Source organism: Pempheris klunzingeri, chromosome 12 (genome assembly GCF_042242105.1).
Source record: "Pempheris klunzingeri isolate RE-2024b chromosome 12, fPemKlu1.hap1, whole genome shotgun sequence".
Lineage (NCBI taxonomy): Eukaryota > Metazoa > Chordata > Actinopteri > Acropomatiformes > Pempheridae > Pempheris > Pempheris klunzingeri.
This window is the reverse complement of record NC_092023.1, coordinates 2668117-2686931: the sequence shown is the minus strand read 5'-3', so window position 1 is coordinate 2686931 and position 18815 is coordinate 2668117. Positions and strand designations below refer to the sequence as shown.

The following is an 18815-nucleotide window of genomic DNA, read 5'->3' as shown; positions in this document are numbered from 1 at the left end:
GTACATACAGTAATAATCTGGATAAATACCGGCTGTGCTGCTGTTAATCTCATTTGAAAGGTTTATTAACTTCTTACATTGCGCGCTGCCAATAAATTGACGTTGAATGATCTTCAATGGAGATCTAACAATGATAGCGACAGAAATATTCAGTCACCAGTCGATGCCAGAATATATTGCACAACATTTTACAACAAGTGACATCGTGGGCTAATACAACCTTTCCATCAGATGTGATTTACACTGAATGTCAGTCATAACTCAAACAAACAGTCTCAACAATAGGGAACCATTTTGTGCTGAATAGTATGTAGTTCACAGGTGCTGTGAGGCAGACGCTGTATTGTAAGTGGCCTTTGTTGGGAAACCAGCCTTTAGCTGATGGCATGAAAACAATAATACAGTTGAAAATCACAAGATCCCACGTTGTTGATAAAACTACAGAATTCAGTTAATACTCAGTCAGTTTTACCACTAGCCCGTCCTCCTTAACTAAAATATTAATATATATAATAGGACAATCCATCTGTAGATGCATGGCGGCAGTCTACTGACGTAATAACAGCTCTTAATTTGGATGAGGAAACAGTGACTGTCTTCTCTTATCAAGTGAAAGGTATCACAGCGGCTGTCGTTGGCGAGTCGAAGGAACGAGGGGGGGGAGGGGCTGAAAGTGAACGGCAATTACTGTCTCAGATGCTATACAGATGCTCCATAATGTCTCGGCGCTGAGCATCTGGAGCGTTTCGTTAAAATCCTCACACGTGTCACACAAAAACAACTGTAATCTTTGATGAACAATCGACTTTTTCTGTTCTGTGTGTTACTATTCGGAAAAGAAACAAAATGTACCAACAGGTGAGCCTTGTTATGTGTGTCAGGAGCTGTGAAACAACGCTCTTCTCCTACTCCAGATACGCTTGGTTCATTATTTACTGCGCTTCTACTCTGTGAAAATAGCTGGTAATTAGTGGGTGCATGAGAAGTGCATGTAATATAAAAAAAAATGTTCATAATTATTCATTCAGTAGGTGTCCTGACCAAGATGCAAACACATTTGCTTTATGGTTATGTTTACTTAGAGTACTCTCCTCATAACTGACAGGAAGAAATCCTATTAAAATAGTCTAAGCACAGCTCAGCAGCAGTCATAAAGTGCCATCTATTGGCAGACAGAGGAAGGATTTTAACATAGAAATGAGGAAAAGTGGTGCAATGCAACAGGGGCTTGAGTTTGTCATTATCCTGCTCGTCTCACCACGTTACAGTCTCACTGTTTCTTTTCTCCCACCATGATTACAATCTTTATTCTTAGATGCCACAGTACTTTTTTTTCCTTATTCATAACATCTGCCCTTGCCTGAGATTCACTCTCTGAGCTTTCAGTGTTTTTGCCCTGCCTGTGCTGTCTGTCACTGTCACTGATCTGCTCTGTTCACACACAGGGGGGGGAGAAGGGCGAGTCTGGACTCCCAGTGGTAAAAGGGGAGAAAGGAGACGGAGGAGACCCTGTACGTATTTTCCTGCAGTGACATTTACAGTGCTGTTGTGTTACCAAGTCATTAACCGAGGCCTCCTCCCACAGGGTCAGCCTGGAGCTGAGGGGGGCACGGGGATGAAAGGACAAAAAGTGAGTCACATCAATGCCAAGTGTCATACATGATGATTCCCTCTAAGTCTCCTTGGTAGTTCAAACCGCACAGAGACTAAAACTTCTGAGTTAGTTTTCCTTCCCTGCTTTTGCAGTCGGCACAGATTAGGTTTCAGGTATCATTACATTTTTTCCAATAATGCCCGGCATCTTTATTGTGACAAGCCCAAAAACACACTAACGCACACTTCTTTCATTCAATATTCTCCAGAATTGGTTTGCAGAGAATAGAAAAGTGGTTTCCGAACTCTTGTAGGCGTTATCTACTTGACACAAAACAACAACATACTGTGGATATGAAAGCTGCACGTATGAACTCTGGGCAGTCCTTTTTTTAAATCAGATGGCATTTCACAGCCATACATTTAAACTGCAGCTATGCTAGCATCCTCAGCGGTGCTTTGAGCTCATGTCTGCATATTAACGTGCTCACAGTGACAATGCTAATATGCTTAACAGGTGTAATGTTTAACATGTTCAACATGGTAAATATTGTACCTGCTGATGACGGCGCTGGATGAAAATTAATTGCAAGTGATTACAATTCAATTTTTGCCATTGGGATATATATACACTTACAATTCTGTGCTAATCTGTTGAGTAGATCTCAGCAAGTCTTACCCTCTAGTGGTGCAAGATGAAAAGTCAAGAGATAACCAGAGTCAGCAGGATTCATCTTCTGGGAACCATGAATGTCTGTATGAAATGATGTGGTGAGATGTTACTGTGATACTAAAGAGATGGACTGGCTGACTTTGCTCTCCCTTGAGCTGCTGGTTAAAAACATTTACCTGATAGGTAGCCTAAAATGTTCAGATAAATAACATGAGAATAAAGCTGCCCAGGATTAAGAGCGTTGCTCCATGATTATCTATCATCCTGTGTATTTTGATCAAGATCCAGATGGGGATTAAAAACTTTTAAACCTTTTCCGTTATTAAAATCAAACACTCAGAGGATTGTGCAGGCAAAGTAAGGAGCAGCATTCTCTGCTCTTCTTGTTTCATTAAAAGCACACAAGTTATCGCTTGTAAATTATGAATGAAAGAATGGAGGCTCCCAAAAACAATGTATCACAATTAAGATCTGTCCACAGCTCCCTGGAGCACCCAGTGCACCCATTACCGCGGGTTATATGGGATGTATATATATATATATGTGTGCACGTGATACACAAGTGCAGCGATATTCTGCATGATACGCATCAAACACACACTTTCCCAGTATGCTTTTGAACAAGACTTCTTTAATGTTTTCTTTCCACTCATCTCATGACTCTTCTCTCATCGTTTGAGTTAGACAGTATTTTCTCTGAAGTCTGGTCATGTTATTGCCTCCTTTATTGTTGCTCCAAAATCTATTGATGCGGCTGCTCGAGGTCACTGATGGCAACTTGCTCTCAGAAGTAGTTTCTCAAGTGCATTTTTATGTTGTGTGTTTCTCCTTTTTGTGGCAGCCTGTCGCTGTGCTTCTTATCGGTCTGCTGTGATTGATATGTTGTTTCTGTTGTGTTTTTCAGGGCGATGTTGGCCCTCCTGGTCCTCCTGGTCCTGTAAGTACAATATGTGGTGGTGGTGAGAGCCCACCTTGCAGAATTTAATTCATTGTCAATTCCATTCTGTCAGTGTTTTGTCATGAGGGACACCACATCGTGCTGGATGAGTAACAACGAAAGAAATGATCACATCAATTATCACATCAGTGCTTTGTTCTCTGCGACCAACCGAAGAAAAATGTCATTTTTTTGTGCAGCAGTATGCTTTTCACATCCTACTGTTAAAAATGTGGGGAGCAGGAAGAGCAACAGCGGCGCCGTGTTTACCTTTGCTGTCACACCCCCAACGTGGTGGCATGTCATCCAGTAACCAATTTCCATTCTTTGACAAGCTTGCTGATTCGTTCTATCTTTAGATATGTAGTTTTCAGAAACTCACTTTTTTTTGTCATCACAGTGTTGATGAAGGGCATGAAACATGGGCAGCCTTTTCAAGGCAGTTGAGATTAGTTGTGTTGGATTTCTGCGAGGAAGAGCTTCTTTGTTTGCACAGGTAAAATGAACTGATGTTTGGCAGCAAGCGTGCAGTGAGTGAGAAAAATGCACAAAACAGCTTGCACGGGCAATGAAAGCCGTGAACTGTTACTGTACATCCAGTCATCCATCTGTCCGTCCAGTTTCTTCTGCTTATCCGGGGTCGGGTCGCGGAGGCAGCAGGCTAAGCAGGGCACTCCAGATTCCTCCACCCCAGCAATGTATTCCAGCTCCTCCTGGCGGATAACAAAATGTTCCCATGCCAGATGAGATATATAATCCCTCTGCAAGTTCTGGGTCTGCCCAGAGGTCGCCCACCAGCTGGATATGCCCGGAAAACCTCCATGAGGAGGTGCCTTGGAGGCATCCTAATCAGATGCCCAAACCACCTGAAGTGGCTCCTCAGGATACCCAAGCTGTTCACACTCATTCTGGTTGCTTGTGTCCACGACCTCGTTGTTTCAATCAGCTCGTGACCACAAGTGAAGGTTGGATCGTAGTTCGACCGGTGAACCAAGAGCTTCGCCTTCCTGCTCAGCTCCTGCATTACGACTGATGCAGCACCGATCCATCTGCCCATCTCACGATCCCTTTTTTCCGTCACTCATGAAGAAGAAACCAATATAATTCAACTCTTTTGCTTCGGGCAGCAACTCGCTCCCGACCTACCACTGTTTTTTTCTGGCAGAAAACCGTCAGACTTGGTGGTGTTATGGACCCACCACCTGCAGGGTGTGTCGTTGGGGTCGATTGCAATATGAGCTGGGCGACAGGCAAAGGTGGGGTCATGCAACACTGCAGAATGGCTCTAGGGACGTGTGATGTGCGCTAGCCATAATCTTATTAGTGTGAATTAATGGGGACCTTGCAGCACATCGCCTGCTTATAATGCTCACAAGTGTAAATTGTAGAAAATTTTGTTGTGGTGCTTTTAGTGGAGAGACAGATAAAAACAGACCATTACATGATGGTAATTGTCTGATGTACACTGAAGGTGACACAGTGTGGGTGGTGCTGGGATGAGAGAACTCATTGCTGAGACGTTTAATAAATCAAAAATGCACTGTGACAAATCAGTTAAACATCTGCAAGGGGGCAGTAATTACTTTAGAGACATGCTGCAACTATGAGTACCCTTTTTTTAAAAAAAAAAACAGAAATTGAAGTATGAAAATTATCAAATGAAACACAGTGTTGGTGCCCACATGTCACGAATTGAGGGGTTTGACATTTAGATGACTCTGTCCTAATGGGTTTTTGTTCCAAAGATCTGCTGCCTATTGAGCATCTGAAGGCTTCAGACGTGAGCTTGGAAACAAAGTTTGATGTCTTTGATTCTCATTCTCATTCTCATTGCTTGTTAGCAGGGGATTCATATGGAAATTAGACAACTTAATTATATAGCAAACAATTATCACTCACTCCAACAAAAAGTCTAACCAACAAAAAGTCTACTCCCTAATAAGGATAGATATCAATGTAGGCGGCTTTAATGGCTGTTCATAGCATGGAGCTCTTGCTTTGCAATTATTTTTGAATAGTTGTCTCTTTTCCCTAAATTTCATCTCAACTGGTAGAAGATGATAAAGAACGGTTCTGTCAAAACTGAAATACTCTGAGATATTCTGTGAGGAGTGTGAGGCCACACAGGATATAGGAGATGTATACTATAGCCACAGCAGAGGGAAAAACATTAGTCATTTGATAAATGAGGCTGTTTGAATATTTAGTACCAGTCTCTGTCTGTGCTCTCTGCTTTCCTGTGGCAGATAATTTTGGCAGTTAAGCATTGATTTCCCTTACACAGCAGAAGCAAGGGTTCAGATCATTACCCTCCTTTCATAAACCTTCTTGTGCCTCTGTTTATTAGTGACGGGGAGGAGCAGTGGGCTTACAGGCGTGCATGGCCATCACTTCCCCCACCGCCTTTAAAGTGGCAAAACAGCTCAGCTCTCAGAGAGGGTCCTATTTTTATTACCGCCAGTCGTGCTTTACAATAGAGTTTTATAATCTATTAAACTGAATCTGTTATTCCGAATCGTGTCGAGAGAACGATTCTGTTCTTTGCGGTACTTCACTGCTCTTGAGAAGCTTCCCAGTTGAAGTTTCTGATCTGATCACATGTTGATGGAACAGAGACGATGCTGAGCGTCTGAGGTCGAAGGCTGACTGATTACTTTGACTATTGTTGCTGAAGAAAGGACAGTGCAAAGGGTGGACAATGGGAAATTTAAAAAAAATGGGAAAAACAAGGGAAGAACCCGATGACAGCGGTTTAAAAATTCACAATTCAAGAACACGAGTGTTCCCCAGCTGGATGTCGCTTTCATTTATTAGATTGCTTCTGTTGCTTGTTTTATCACTATGCTAAAACCAGCCATGACTGAACGAGTTCAAACTGTATAGAGGGGTGAAACATGCAGTTAACACAACTCAAAGGCCCTGAGGACATCCAGAGGCAATGAGCTCTGATGATTATAGATAGATAATTAGATTCTCTCTCTAGACTGCTTTGCTCAGTTTTTCATACATTGGGCCTCCAAAGCACATCACGTTTTTTAGACCTTTGCTGCAGTTTACACCCACGTTTTTATTGTGCCTCTCAGATTCAGACGTGCCTTTGCCATCTGATGTTAAATATATGTTTGCGGTGTCAGCACTGAAATGTGATCATGAGCTGTCCAACTGAAACGATCATTGCGTATCATCAGTGACTGCTCCTCTCCCCGGGGTGGGAGTGCTATGAAGGATAATTGTGGGCATTGTTGAAACTGCATTATTTTGGAACAACGTCTTTATTTTTAAAGCAGTGGGGAAAAACTGTTAGACATCTAGAACGGCGGCCGCAGGTTTGTGTTTATTAAAAACACATTTGCGTGTCGACTCTGTCAGTAGTTTGGACCCTGAATAACAACAAATCCTCAGTGTGTCCGGGGTGTATTTTCACCTGCGTTTTTAATTGAACAAGTGCAATTAGGTTGTATTCTGATCTGCTATGATGCATGTTAATGCGAGGTCTAAATGAGCTCTGTTATCTGCTGTGCAGCCTGTATAAAGATGAGAGGATGGAGTAGCTCTCTAGAAACGCAGTGAATTCTTCTAATTTCTGCTTTGATTTCATGTGAGCACCTTCCTCTTCACTTATAGTAGCTCCAGCAATGAGTCCACCTTAGCCGGTGGGTCTTGACCTCTCTCTTGCTGGTTCATTTAATTTTGCTTTAGAAGGCTCATTTCTGAGCTTTATTCAAGTTATAAAAGAAACCAAGGATTCAGGTCGGGCTCAAATATTTGTGAATCAGGAAGTTGTCACCTCTATGTGGCTGTTCAACACCTCAGAAGGGTTTTTTATCTTTAATTAAAATGTATCAGTGTAGAAAACATTGTGTCCTTCTCATTACTTCTAGGTGATGACGGCTCAGGGATTAAGACAGCTCTCTGAAACTGTAAGCAGCTGTTCATGTCATGAAAAAATGTGAAATCTTTGTGTGGTTTCATATTTTCTGTGGTTTCTCCTCAAATTGCACTTCAGTCAGAGTTTTGACTGGTTTTTCTCTTGTGTTTGAGGATGAAATGAAGGGGAAGACCCAGAAGGGAGAAAAGGGAGATCAGGTAATTATCATTTCTCAGTAAAGACGATTTAACCATGAGAAACTCAATATTAGTTTTCAAACATTGCATCTAACATTTGGCATCGCAGCATGAAAAAATGCTTCTGTTTCATATGTATCAACAAAAGCAGCGCTGACATTTGATTGGAAAAGAACAATTGCGCTTCACCTGCTGCTCAGAGTTCAATGTTGTCTTTGTGCTCTGCAGAGGTGGAACCACAGAATAAACTGGTGCACAATTATTGTTTGGACATCAAAACAAAAGATGCATCTACTCGATTCAAGCGGATTACAAAAGGTTGCTGACCAAACTATTGACCAAACATCAAAACTAACTAAAAGGAAAAGAAAAAGAAATTCCATGTAGAGAAAATTACATGTTTGGCATAAATGAACAGACACAGCATACAGTCATGATAAGTGTAAGTGGTATGGAGGCAAGAGCAGAAAATGATATACATGTATCTCACAGTTACATTTTTTAGAAAAAGTTACTGCTTTGATTATTTTCCACAATGTCAGAACAAAGAAGCAAACTTGGCAAAGGAAATACTCTGCGTTCCTAACCTTCACACAGTGTGAAAGAACTTCATGAAGGTCCTTGAAGAAATTTTCTTAAACCTCACCGCAGTCAGCAAGAGGAATGGCTTACTTGACTATTTTCTTTATGCACGTCTATCTCCTTTACTTTCTACAGGGAGAGACAGGAGTTCAAGGACCGCAAGGCTTCAAGGTAACTTGTTGGGCGCTCAGGACTTGAACAGAAACTTGAGAATTGATATCCATTGCCAACAAAATACAGCTCTGAAGTCACGTATGACCCTCGACTGCCACTCTGTGTAGCCCCACATAGTGTCTGTGCAATCTTGCTATCGTAGGAAAGACTACTTCTTTGACATACAGTGATTCCTGAGCCAGATAGTGACCCTTCAATTATGGATATATATTAATAGATAAATAAATTTTATTTTTTTGGAGCCGTGCTTTTGTTGTCAGATTGCTGAAAAGTTCTGGCGACACACCAGACTAATGTTTTCAGACGTTTTCCTGCCTCCACCTTACCTCTTTCTCATCCTGTCTGGTTATGTAACAGGGAAACATAGGACCACCGGGACTGAAGGGAGATCAAGGACCAGAGGTGAGTCTTGTACTGTTTATTATCATGTCTGCTGTGCCACTTGGAAAAGTGCGCTAGTGGGAAGAAGGCTACTGAACTTTAGGTACTTGCTAGATCTAATCTGATGTTGTTGTTTGAATAAGTTGATCACAGGTAGTTGAGACAAACATTAAGGAGCACACTGAAAGCAGATTATTGTATTTTATCTATAAAATATTACCAGAATAAAGTCATATTTTTCTGTTGACAGAAAAAAAAAACATATACAGACATACACTTGCCTCGATCCATAATTACATCATCATCTGAATGTCAACAATCAACAGTTTTATGTCGATTTAAAGGACGTTTGTTTGGGGGAAATGAAGATGCAAGCAAACGATTAATGGGTCTGTGACTCAGAGGTAGAGTGGGTTGTCTGTCAGTCAGAGCTCCTCACGCTGCATGTTGAAGTGTCCTTGGCCAAGACACCCCGACCTGCTCCTGAAGCAGCTTCAGCGTGTGAATGCGTATGAAAGAACAGTCTCCTCCGACTCACATTCCTCCTGCGTGAATGATGTGTGAATGAGGATTTAATGTAAAAGCGCTTTGAGTAATTGAGGTGACTTGAAAGGCTGTATGACTGTATACTAATACAGAGCATTTACCATTTAAGTAATTGTAAACACGCTCATTGAAGCTAATTAAACTGGAAACTCTTATATTCTTTTGAACAACGTCGGTGAAAATATTATTGAACGTTCATAACAATGCAGATAGCCTCTTTATACCTGTCATTAGAATATGATTTATGAGGACAGCAGCTTGTGTACTCCTTTTCTCAGTTGTTATATTTGACAGAAGCTCAGTCTTCATGGTAAAATGTGAAGCCTTCAGCTCACCCATGTATCCAAAGACAGTAATGAGTCAATTCAGAATATCTAATGTCTATATTGTAGCTGTCTGGGCTATAATATTTGAAAGCCCAGACGATTCTGTCATCAAACAAAGGGAGAAAATAGCCCCAACTATTGCTTTTTCTTTGTGTTTTGCCAGGGGAAGCAAGGTCTGCCCGGACTCCCAGGACTCCCAGGCGAGCCAGTAAGTACATTGGCACTGGCCAGTAGCACTTCATGTCGAACCTTCCTCTCTCTCGTTGCCTCTTCCATCACCTCGCCATTCCCTCTGCTCTCTAACTCAGTCTGCCAACATTAAAGGGAGAGATAAACAGATAAGCGTCAACAAGCAGAGACAGAGAGGAAGTAGGAAGAAAAGTCCAGAATTTTTACACAGACGATCAGTAATCAAATTTAAGAATTAATTAGTGGAAAGAGGCAAATCTAAGCGCTTTATGCCAGGAACGGAGGCAGAGGCCCAATCTGTTCTCCACACCTGTTTCAGTAATGAGCATCTGTCTTTACTCAAAAGCAGGGAGGGAAAAGAGGCATTTCATAAATCCTGGCTAAGGGAAATTATGTTGGAACACGGCAGCCCGCTGAAGCAGTGAGGAGGAGGAGATAAATGTGTGTGAGGAGATGAAGGCCTGGTGATAGATGTGTCTCTTTTCACCACTATTTACAGGGCTCGCAAGGGGAGCTTGGGAGAGATGGCCTGAAAGGAGAAAAGGTAGGTAAACCTCAAATCAAGTTCTCACCTCAAGGAAAAATATGAAGCTATGATGTTTTATCACAGGTTGAACATACAAGACAACTTGTGAAGACGCCTTTCAGATTACTCGCCCTGCATGCCATCCTCAATCATGTCGTAACTTGGTGTTCTTGCTTTTGATGCCTCTGACTACTCTGTTATTTGTACACAATTTTGTTCTTGCAGCAGGACTTGTTCCAAATACTGTGCTGAAAGCGGAAAAGTGCACAGTTGACATGCATATTTTATTTGGTTTGTCACTTGTCAAAATAAACGAAGCTGTACTCAAGACTCCCCACCCACTGGAGTCACTCTGTTACACTCCAGGGCAGAGAAAAAAGCCTAAAGTGCTTAAGCCTCCTACATCCATTCACATTTATAATCCTTCTTTGTCATATTTGCTATACTGATGCAAGAAGCAGTTGTGGTTATACATTTATGTGGTAGTCTATGAATAAATAAATGTGAAAAGAGAAACAACGCCTGTATTCAAAATGTGAAGCTGTTGCCAGGAGAAAGTTATCTTAAAGACTTTATATATTATATATACTCTTCCTTCCACTGTGCTAATTGTAACTAGAATATCCCAGATGTGGGCGCTGCCATCTTTGGTTTGGGACGTCATTTGGAGCCAGAGTCAAAGAGCAGGTCTAGACCAAACTCTTTAATTAAGAGAGAGACCCAACGATTCAGGAATTCAACATTAAGGATTCAAGAATCCCCACATGAGCAGCATCAGATATTATATTGAGGAAAAATGGCAGGAAGAACTCCCCTTTAACGGGAAGAAACCTGGAACAGACTTCTGTCAGGATCCATGCTGGTCGACCTGCCTGACTCAGTCATGGGTTGGGATTAGGTGTCAATCATAACTAAAATAACTTAACACTACCTAAAATGACAGAAACTATCTTTATGCTTTATGACCTGTGCTGCAGCCCTCCACCAGGGGGAGATCGAGACGGTTTGGATTCACTTTTTTAGGGGGGGGCCGTCATTTCGTCCATCTTTATATACTATTTCCTCCTATATACTGTCTATGCTTTAGCCTAGCTTTGTCATTAGCAGGTTTTCCTCTTAAGGTACAACATTAAAAACATTTGAATGATATTCTATTCAGGACAAGAGTCTCTACTCTTTCTGCCTTGTGGACAACAACTTCCAACCCTCAAACTTGATGGCTGTGTAAAGGTCCATGCAGCAGTGCCAGAAGCGTTCCCCAGAACAGTGTTAATGTTTCTCCCCACTGATGTGTAAAATGATGCTGGTGGATGGTTTCTGTGGTGTCTTAACCCTCCAGACTTTCCTTCACCTTCCTTCACACGACACTCGTTGTAGTCGAGATGACAGAGCCAATCTAACAGTTTGTCTCTCCTAAATACCGTCTGTCTTTCTGTCTGCAGGGGGACTCCGGTGGAGTGATGGGGCCACAGGGACCTCCAGGTCCTAAGGGGGAGCCCGGAGAGCCTGGAGGTGGATATATGGTGGGTACCATGTCGAATTTAGAGAGTCGGTATCATCTGACCTTGTTGGCTTCAGCCCTCAAGCCACAGACCACAAAAGTGGAAGCTGGTGGTGTAGAATACGAAACAACATGGGGAAATTCAACAGAACAAAGCAGATCGACTTTGAACAGCTGGAGCGGCAGCAGATAAGTTCAAGGAGACCAACTCCTCCAGCTGCGTAGCCGCCATGACATTATGGAGATGCAGTGCTGTTAGGTAATCCACCAGTGGCTAACTCCAGCCTGGGTAATCACCTATCCTCCCATTTTGGAGCTTATAGCTGTTGAGGCACTCTCTTTTATGGACATGGCTTTGCATATAGAAATGTTCATTACCGCTTTACCAAAAAGGCGGCGCATGTGCAGCCAAGGCCTCGGTCCTGGTTTATGGGACAGCGCTTGCACTCCCTAATCACCTGCAAGTGTTCTGTGGCTTTAAACAATCATGTCTGTTTGTGTGTGGCAACGCTGAACCGAACATTAAGCTCGGCAGCAGACCCACTCATCACGCAAGGGGCACTGCATTCAGATGAGCAGAGTAATAAGGAAAAGATTGCATTCAGGCAGAAGTATTTAAACCCCTTTAATGTATCTCAGCACTGTGGAAATTGCAGCAGGATCTGAACGGAGGGCTAAATGTGCGTGTAAGTGTCAAGGAGAGCAGGCCAATGACCTCCTTTATTGTTATATGTTCAAAAGCTAAACAAAGAGAGTCGTCTTTTGTGGCAGGCGTCTTCTCACTCACATCCTGACCCTGGATTTTATGAATGTCATTTCTGTCTCGAGGCATAGGAGGAAAATGGATTCTGAACGTTTCATGTTCTTTTGTTATATAAGACAAAGAAAAGGGAAAAAGCAATAAACAGAACTGAGTGCTGATGGTCTGAGCATTTTTCATGAGTCAGCCTGCTCAAGTAGTTAATGTCACTTCATTGATTTTTGCCTTTAAATGAATAATGAGCAATTTACTCTTTGTTTCTTTGACTTTTTTTATTATTTGCAATCTCCCTCTGCTCTGAAGTACTGATTTAAAGGCTTTGTTTCAGTGCAATGCCGACGCATAATGTCTTAACGCAAAAGAAATTGCAGTCATAGGATAATTCTATTTGTCTCAAAATGTTCTGAACTTCCCAAACCTTTCTCCGTTTTATGTTCAAAGGAATTTCTCCCTGAAACTGTAGAATTGCTGTGTTTGTTCAAATCCAACTTCCACAGAGTTAATTTACATTGTGCCATGTCGGACTTGTAGCACTAATACATGCTGACCACAGAAATCAATGTCTCATCAGCTCCGTACAGTAAATAATGCTTACAGTGGCCTCGATTCCAGTCAAGTGTTTTGCTCCTTGCTATGGCATTATCAGCCTGCCTCTGTGCACAGAAACTATTAAAAATGTTGTAAACAGTATTGAACTTGAGCTCATAATGCAACACTGACTTTTCCCTGTGTAGCTCATCTAGATTCAATGTTCCTGTTCCTGTAAATTCCTGCACTCGAACAGCTTTTTTTTTTCGGGGGGGGGGGGGCTACACCTCAGGTCTCAAAGTGAATCGCTGATGAATGTGCAGTGAATCCCTTTTCTGATGTCTTCCTCCTGTTGTTCTGTAGGGTGATGGCTTGTCTCTAACTAGGGGATCTCGCGGGCCCAAGGTGAGAGCCATCTATACAGCCCACCATCTTTACCTCTGCAGACCTTTTTATCCATTACCTGTAGTTAACGTTTTCATCTGTTTATCCATTACTATTAGCATATAATAATGTGTACCCGTGGTTGGGAATCACCCATCTCCTGGAAATGATGCCATTTAATATGGTCACGTACTGCATGTGCTTGCTGAGAATTGTAGTTTGGAAAAACAATGCATTAAAGATGCACCGATGATCAAGGCTGTTGTCTCAGAAAAATAATAGTACAATGGATATACTGCGTATCACAACGCACGCATGAGGTCAGATGAAACAGATAATGAACATGTGCGTACCATTAGCCTTGAACATAGCTGTGTTACTTACCCTTGAAGCTACTAAAGGCAAAACATAAAGGGAAAATGAGTTCCGGCAGAGTGTGAATACTTAATGATCGTGCAGTGGAGCAGCTTCTCATGACTTCTGGGTTCTCCTTCACTGAAACCCTACTGACAGCTCCTTTTGTATTTTCACCAGGGTGAGAGAGGTGTTCCAGGATTGCCAGGAGACCATGGTGAGAAAGGTGAACCTGGAAAGAGTGTCACTGGCCCGTCGGTGAGTGTGATGCTGTATTGATTGGTCTGTGTCTCCCAACATTCATTATTCTGCTCAAACTACATGATACCTTCAAGTTATTGTCTTTAGTCATCGAATGACCGAGATCCTGTTTGAATATCAACATCAATGCACATTAAATAAACTCTCGGATGAAAACACTGGCCATTACCGAGAGGTGCGGGCATACAGCTCTCTGTCTTCATCATACATGCTCTGAACTGCGAGTTTCAAGCTCGCAGATTTGATTGTGAGTGAGTGCTTTCATTTCAGAAATACAGGATTGTTGGAGACAGAGAATCAATAGAGCAAAAGGTGTCTAACACAATTCCTTTATTGGATCCTGGGTGCTAGAGGGCAGATGGTGTTAACAAGATGTGTGATGTGTTCTTAGGGCCTCATGGGACCCCCAGGAAAGCCAGGAATTGAGGTCTGTGAAAAATTCTTTGAATCCACAACACAAAAACTGTATGTTCAAGTGTATTTTTAATGATTTTCAGCCCGCTGATGCTGCAGCCATGGGTCCTCCAATTATTTTGCCATACAAAAACAATCAACAACTGTGTTTGTCAGTTGTGAGCTGGTTGTATAAAGCGAGATTGTTAAAATCATCAAAGTATCTGGATGTTTTTCAGGGTCCTCGGGGAGCCCCTGGTTTAACTGGCCCTCCTGGAGCTACAGGGAGAGAGGTGAGTGAGATCAGTCTGTCCGCTCTCGTTCACTCCCTCACACATCTGCGGATGAAAAGACGTCCGGAAGCATAAACGAATGTCAGCTACCCACTGTGTTTGAACAAGTACGATGTATCACAGCTCCTGGACACAAATCCCCACCAACCGAGATGGGTGTGAAAACAGAGCTATAGCCATGCATGTCTGCTTGATGTCACAGCCAGGAGGATTGTTAACTTCTTTCTTTGTCTCAATTAAAGGGCTCCCCCGGTAGACCAGGCCCACCAGGCCCTGCTGGACCCCCAGGTGAACCAGTAAGTATGAAAATCTTCATTTTGATTTCTGCTGTTCAGCATCACTGATCTGCAATAAACTACCGAGCCCACCTTTCACCCAAAGTCACGATGAAGAGCAATGCAGCTCCAGTTTTTGGGATAATTAGCAGCTAGCCCTGCTGTTTACTAACCAGCATCACTTTGAGGACAATGTTGCGGTTTAAGACAAATTGGCAGCACCCTGTTGTTAGCACATGTTTTCACATCTTTCTTGTCTTATCATGTGTTTCAGATAAGCAACATTTACCATAGCTCTGATAGATGTAGAGCAGCAGCTCTTATACCATGTGAGAGCTGCGGCTGCTGCATCAAAGACTTAAGAATTTAGCATTTTAGCCTATTTATATTCATGTGTTGTAAAGACCCAGGAAAACCCATTTATTGCGCATTTAATGTTTTTAAAAAATACATGGGCTACAATTCAAAAATGTTTTTCTCAACTCCGGAGAACAACAATATTTTGAAGATGTGAGGATTCTGTCTTCCAACAACAAAGTTATTAAACTGTTCTCTCAAGCGTTGCACATAAATACTGGAAATGAAACACTGCAACAGAAATGTGTTAAAAAATGTTTGGGGTGAAATCACATTCCTTAAAGGCATTCAAGATGGTCTTATGAATTGATGTTTTAAGCAATTTACTAGATGATGTTGCACCAAGCAAAGAACAGCAGAATACTTCCCAAAAAAAGAAAGATATGTTAGCTCTGAAATTAAGACTGTGACAATGTTTCATGGATTGTCTTTCTTCTCTTTTTTTTTTTGACAGACAGCCTTGCCGATTGTTGGAGACATGGGTGCTTTACTAAAGGTAGTTTATCTTCATAGTTAATGATAATTGCAGCTTTTCACAGACAATAACATGCAAATGGGTGCCTGGCTTAGTATTTAAAAAATGTTCAGTTAAAAGGGTATTGTTCTATTAATATATGGATGCTATCACTTTAGAAAGGCAGCAAAAGCCCTCGAGTGCCTCCATCAGGATTACTGGGAGAAGTAGCAGAGACATTTGAATAATCTCGCAAGGAATCCAGGCAGAATCAGTCACCACAGGTGCACAGACGAGCCATAATGTATGGCTGCATGCTCACAAAGGAACTATCTGTGCAATGTAAATATTCAGCACAAAACTCTTTATTACAGAGATTATCGTATCAGAGGGTTGACATTAAACTCCTCTGCAGATATGCAAACACGCTGGGGTAGTTTAGTTTTCCCAGTTTCTTCCCACCGCATGAAGCCAATTTCACATCAGTTTATCTCACAGCAATCTCCTCGAGTGTAAAGAAAACCTAGTAAAATGGTTAATGTATATACATTTCTGTCGGTCAAACTCTTTTCTGTTTGCTTGAGGAGGATTTACATAACAACGTATAGCCTGTATACACTGTTCAGGGGGTGGCATTCTTAATTCAATCAGTCATAATGGGCCAGCAGTAAACAAACGTCAGACTTAGAAAATGTGATTCATCACCTATTGTGTTTGTCCTGATAATGAAACAATCTTTGTAATCTTTAAATAGGTGAGATACAGATATAACTTTGATAGATTAGGAAAGAAAAGTGAAAAGCGCTCGGTGTTGTTCCTGCAGGATTACACGTAGAGTTGTTGCCCCCTTTGTACAAACAGCAGCTGAAGACTTTGCAGAGGGAAGTTAATGTGAAGCACTTTTCAGCCTTTGGCCTTGATCAAATACTTTTGACTTCAGAATTACCATTTTCAGTCAGAATCCACGCAAGTTATAGATTAATTCTTTTTCGCTTTTGATCGAAGCAGATTAGTCACTTTACTTAATGATAATACCTGCAGGACACTTTTCTGAATAAGGCTTTTTAATTTGTGATGTTAAATGCTGCCTTCACGCGGCTAATCGTTGACGGCTGAAGCCAAATACCAGCAGCCTTATAATTTTCTATCAACCTTTTCCTTCATTGTCAACTTACTTTATCCGTTTAAATGCTCTGTTACGTTCAGCTGCTGTTTACAAATGTCATCAGAGTTACTTATGGCACTCTAATTAGTACTTCCAGCACCTTGAACACACCTACAAAAGAGGACTAAACACATTCAAACCAGTTTTTTCTCTTTTTGTTCGTAACCTCAGTAGAACAAGCTCTTCTTATTTTGTTCTATTGATAACTTGATATTTTGACGGATAGCTAGATGACAAGGACATTATTTTCAGTTTTGCACGTTAGACACAGTTGATTTAATGGTGCACTATACCTCCTCCTGCTGCCTCCCTCCAGCGGAGAGCTGCTACCTAATTCCTGGAAGGTGCAGTGCCTATATCTAGACCGGATCAGGGACAATGATATTTAAGATTCTCACCTAAATGTCACAGTCAATGAGTTTGACAAAGTTCACCACTCACCTAGATGAGAGACACTCCTGGAGACACACTTGGTGGGTTCACATTATTTCTGCTCTGCAGACATTTAGAGAACACTTTGTGTCAGGTGGGGTCTTGTCCTCCACCCGGGGGATGTGACATAATAAAGGGTGAAAACGCAGTGCTCCAGCTCAGCTTGATGAAATCTTATCCTTGCCTCCTCTTTTGCTTCCTGCCTTGCCTGCGCTGGCAGAATGCCTGCAGTGTTTGCCAGACGAGAGTCCCAGGGCTTCCGGGGCAGAAGGGAGAGAAGGGGACCCCTGGAGAGCAAGGTGTAGAAGGCATGGTGGGAGAAAAGGTACAAGTAACTCATCAGCATGGGAGGCAATCTGGAGCAGATGCTGTCAACATGTTTGTCCACTCCATGATACTTTGCCTTACATGATACTTGTTATATTTCCTCTTGGGGTTGCTTATTAAGTACTTTGAGTGTATGTGTGCTCAACACTTATATTCATTATGAGCTTCCATCCTAAACAGGGGGATCCAGGTGTAAGAGGTCCTATGGGGAACCCTGGGAAAGAAGGCCCAAAGGTAGGCAAGGAAATATCAGCCCTTAATATAGTCAGTACATAATAAAGCGTATTCTTAATGTAACTGTGGATCTGAGTGAATTAATCAGCATCTCAGTGAGGCTAAAGAATCTGTAAAACAAATAGCCTGATTACGTGACATTGTTTATTGAAATGTGTGTTTAATCTAGTTCATAGAGATTTACAATGACTCGCCTTTCATAAATTGCCTTTTGGATTAACTCTGTAAGCCGAACCAGCTGTTCTACAACTCGTATTATTCTGCACACTCGTACTGTATGTGCTCGCTGCAGTCGGTGTTGCTATGGATACTGTGCTGTACAACTAAGTAATTTCAAGTCATGAACTTTGAGAGGAGGGAAGAGACATTTTGAAGTTTAGACCCCCCAGCCTTTAGTTTTTTAGGCCTTTTTCTGTTTGGTGAGGAAAAACATTGACTTTACCCTCCATCACTGGTTCTGCCTTCCTGCAGGGAGTCAAAGGAGAGAGAGGGTTCCCAGGCCCTACCGGAGATAAAGGTGATGAGGTGAGCGAAAGAAGTTTAATCTAAACAAATGAATCCAGTAGTTATCCAAACATCTGAAAGTTGCTATGACTTTGAGAGGTAAGTTTGTTTTTCAAAAGAATGGAAATGAATTGTAATGCCTGTGTCTTCTTAAATCCTGTTTGCCCTGAAAGTCTGTTTTTAAAAGAAGCTATCAAAAGCTATCCACAGTGCTGTGTGTGCACTATGCTCTAACTTTTGCACTCAGAGGAGCTGCTTTATTAGGAACGTAGCCTGCCCTGTGTGTGTGTGTGTGTGTGTGTGTGTGTGTGTGTGTGTGTGTGTGTGTGTGTGTGTGTGTGTGTGTGTGTGTGTGTGTGTGTGTGTGTGTGTGTGTGTGTGTGTGTGTGTGTGTGTGTGTGTGTGTGTGTGTGTGTGTGTGTGTGTGTGTGTGTGTGCTAATTAAAAAACAAGGCACTCTTTAGAGGTGCTGAGAAGCGTTTCATAGGTCAACTTTCAGCACTGAACTGCAGTGGCAGGAGATTTTCTGTAACAGCCACACTTGTTACTAGATTTTATAGGCTCAATAAAAACATGTTTTATAGCTCTGTTGAAAGTTTTT

General features: G+C 41.9%; 1 protein-coding gene across 1 annotated transcript in view; it reads left to right on the top strand.

Annotated features, from left to right (window-relative positions):
* Positions 1-18815, top strand: part of LOC139211001 (collagen type XIX alpha 1 chain) — a 92630-nt gene that overhangs the window by 53760 nt on the left and 20055 nt on the right. The window contains exons 16-34 of the mRNA XM_070841238.1: positions 1446-1511; positions 1586-1630; positions 3171-3203; positions 7085-7123; positions 7245-7289; positions 7986-8021; positions 8382-8426; positions 9441-9485; positions 9966-10010; positions 11435-11515; positions 13145-13186; positions 13700-13777; positions 14172-14207; positions 14413-14466; positions 14709-14762; positions 15553-15594; positions 17370-17474; positions 17657-17710; positions 18182-18235. Of these exons, the coding sequence (XP_070697339.1) occupies positions 1446-1511; positions 1586-1630; positions 3171-3203; positions 7085-7123; positions 7245-7289; positions 7986-8021; positions 8382-8426; positions 9441-9485; positions 9966-10010; positions 11435-11515; positions 13145-13186; positions 13700-13777; positions 14172-14207; positions 14413-14466; positions 14709-14762; positions 15553-15594; positions 17370-17474; positions 17657-17710; positions 18182-18235 (999 nt within the window). The remainder of the gene's footprint in view (positions 1-1445; positions 1512-1585; positions 1631-3170; positions 3204-7084; positions 7124-7244; positions 7290-7985; positions 8022-8381; positions 8427-9440; positions 9486-9965; positions 10011-11434; positions 11516-13144; positions 13187-13699; positions 13778-14171; positions 14208-14412; positions 14467-14708; positions 14763-15552; positions 15595-17369; positions 17475-17656; positions 17711-18181; positions 18236-18815) is intronic.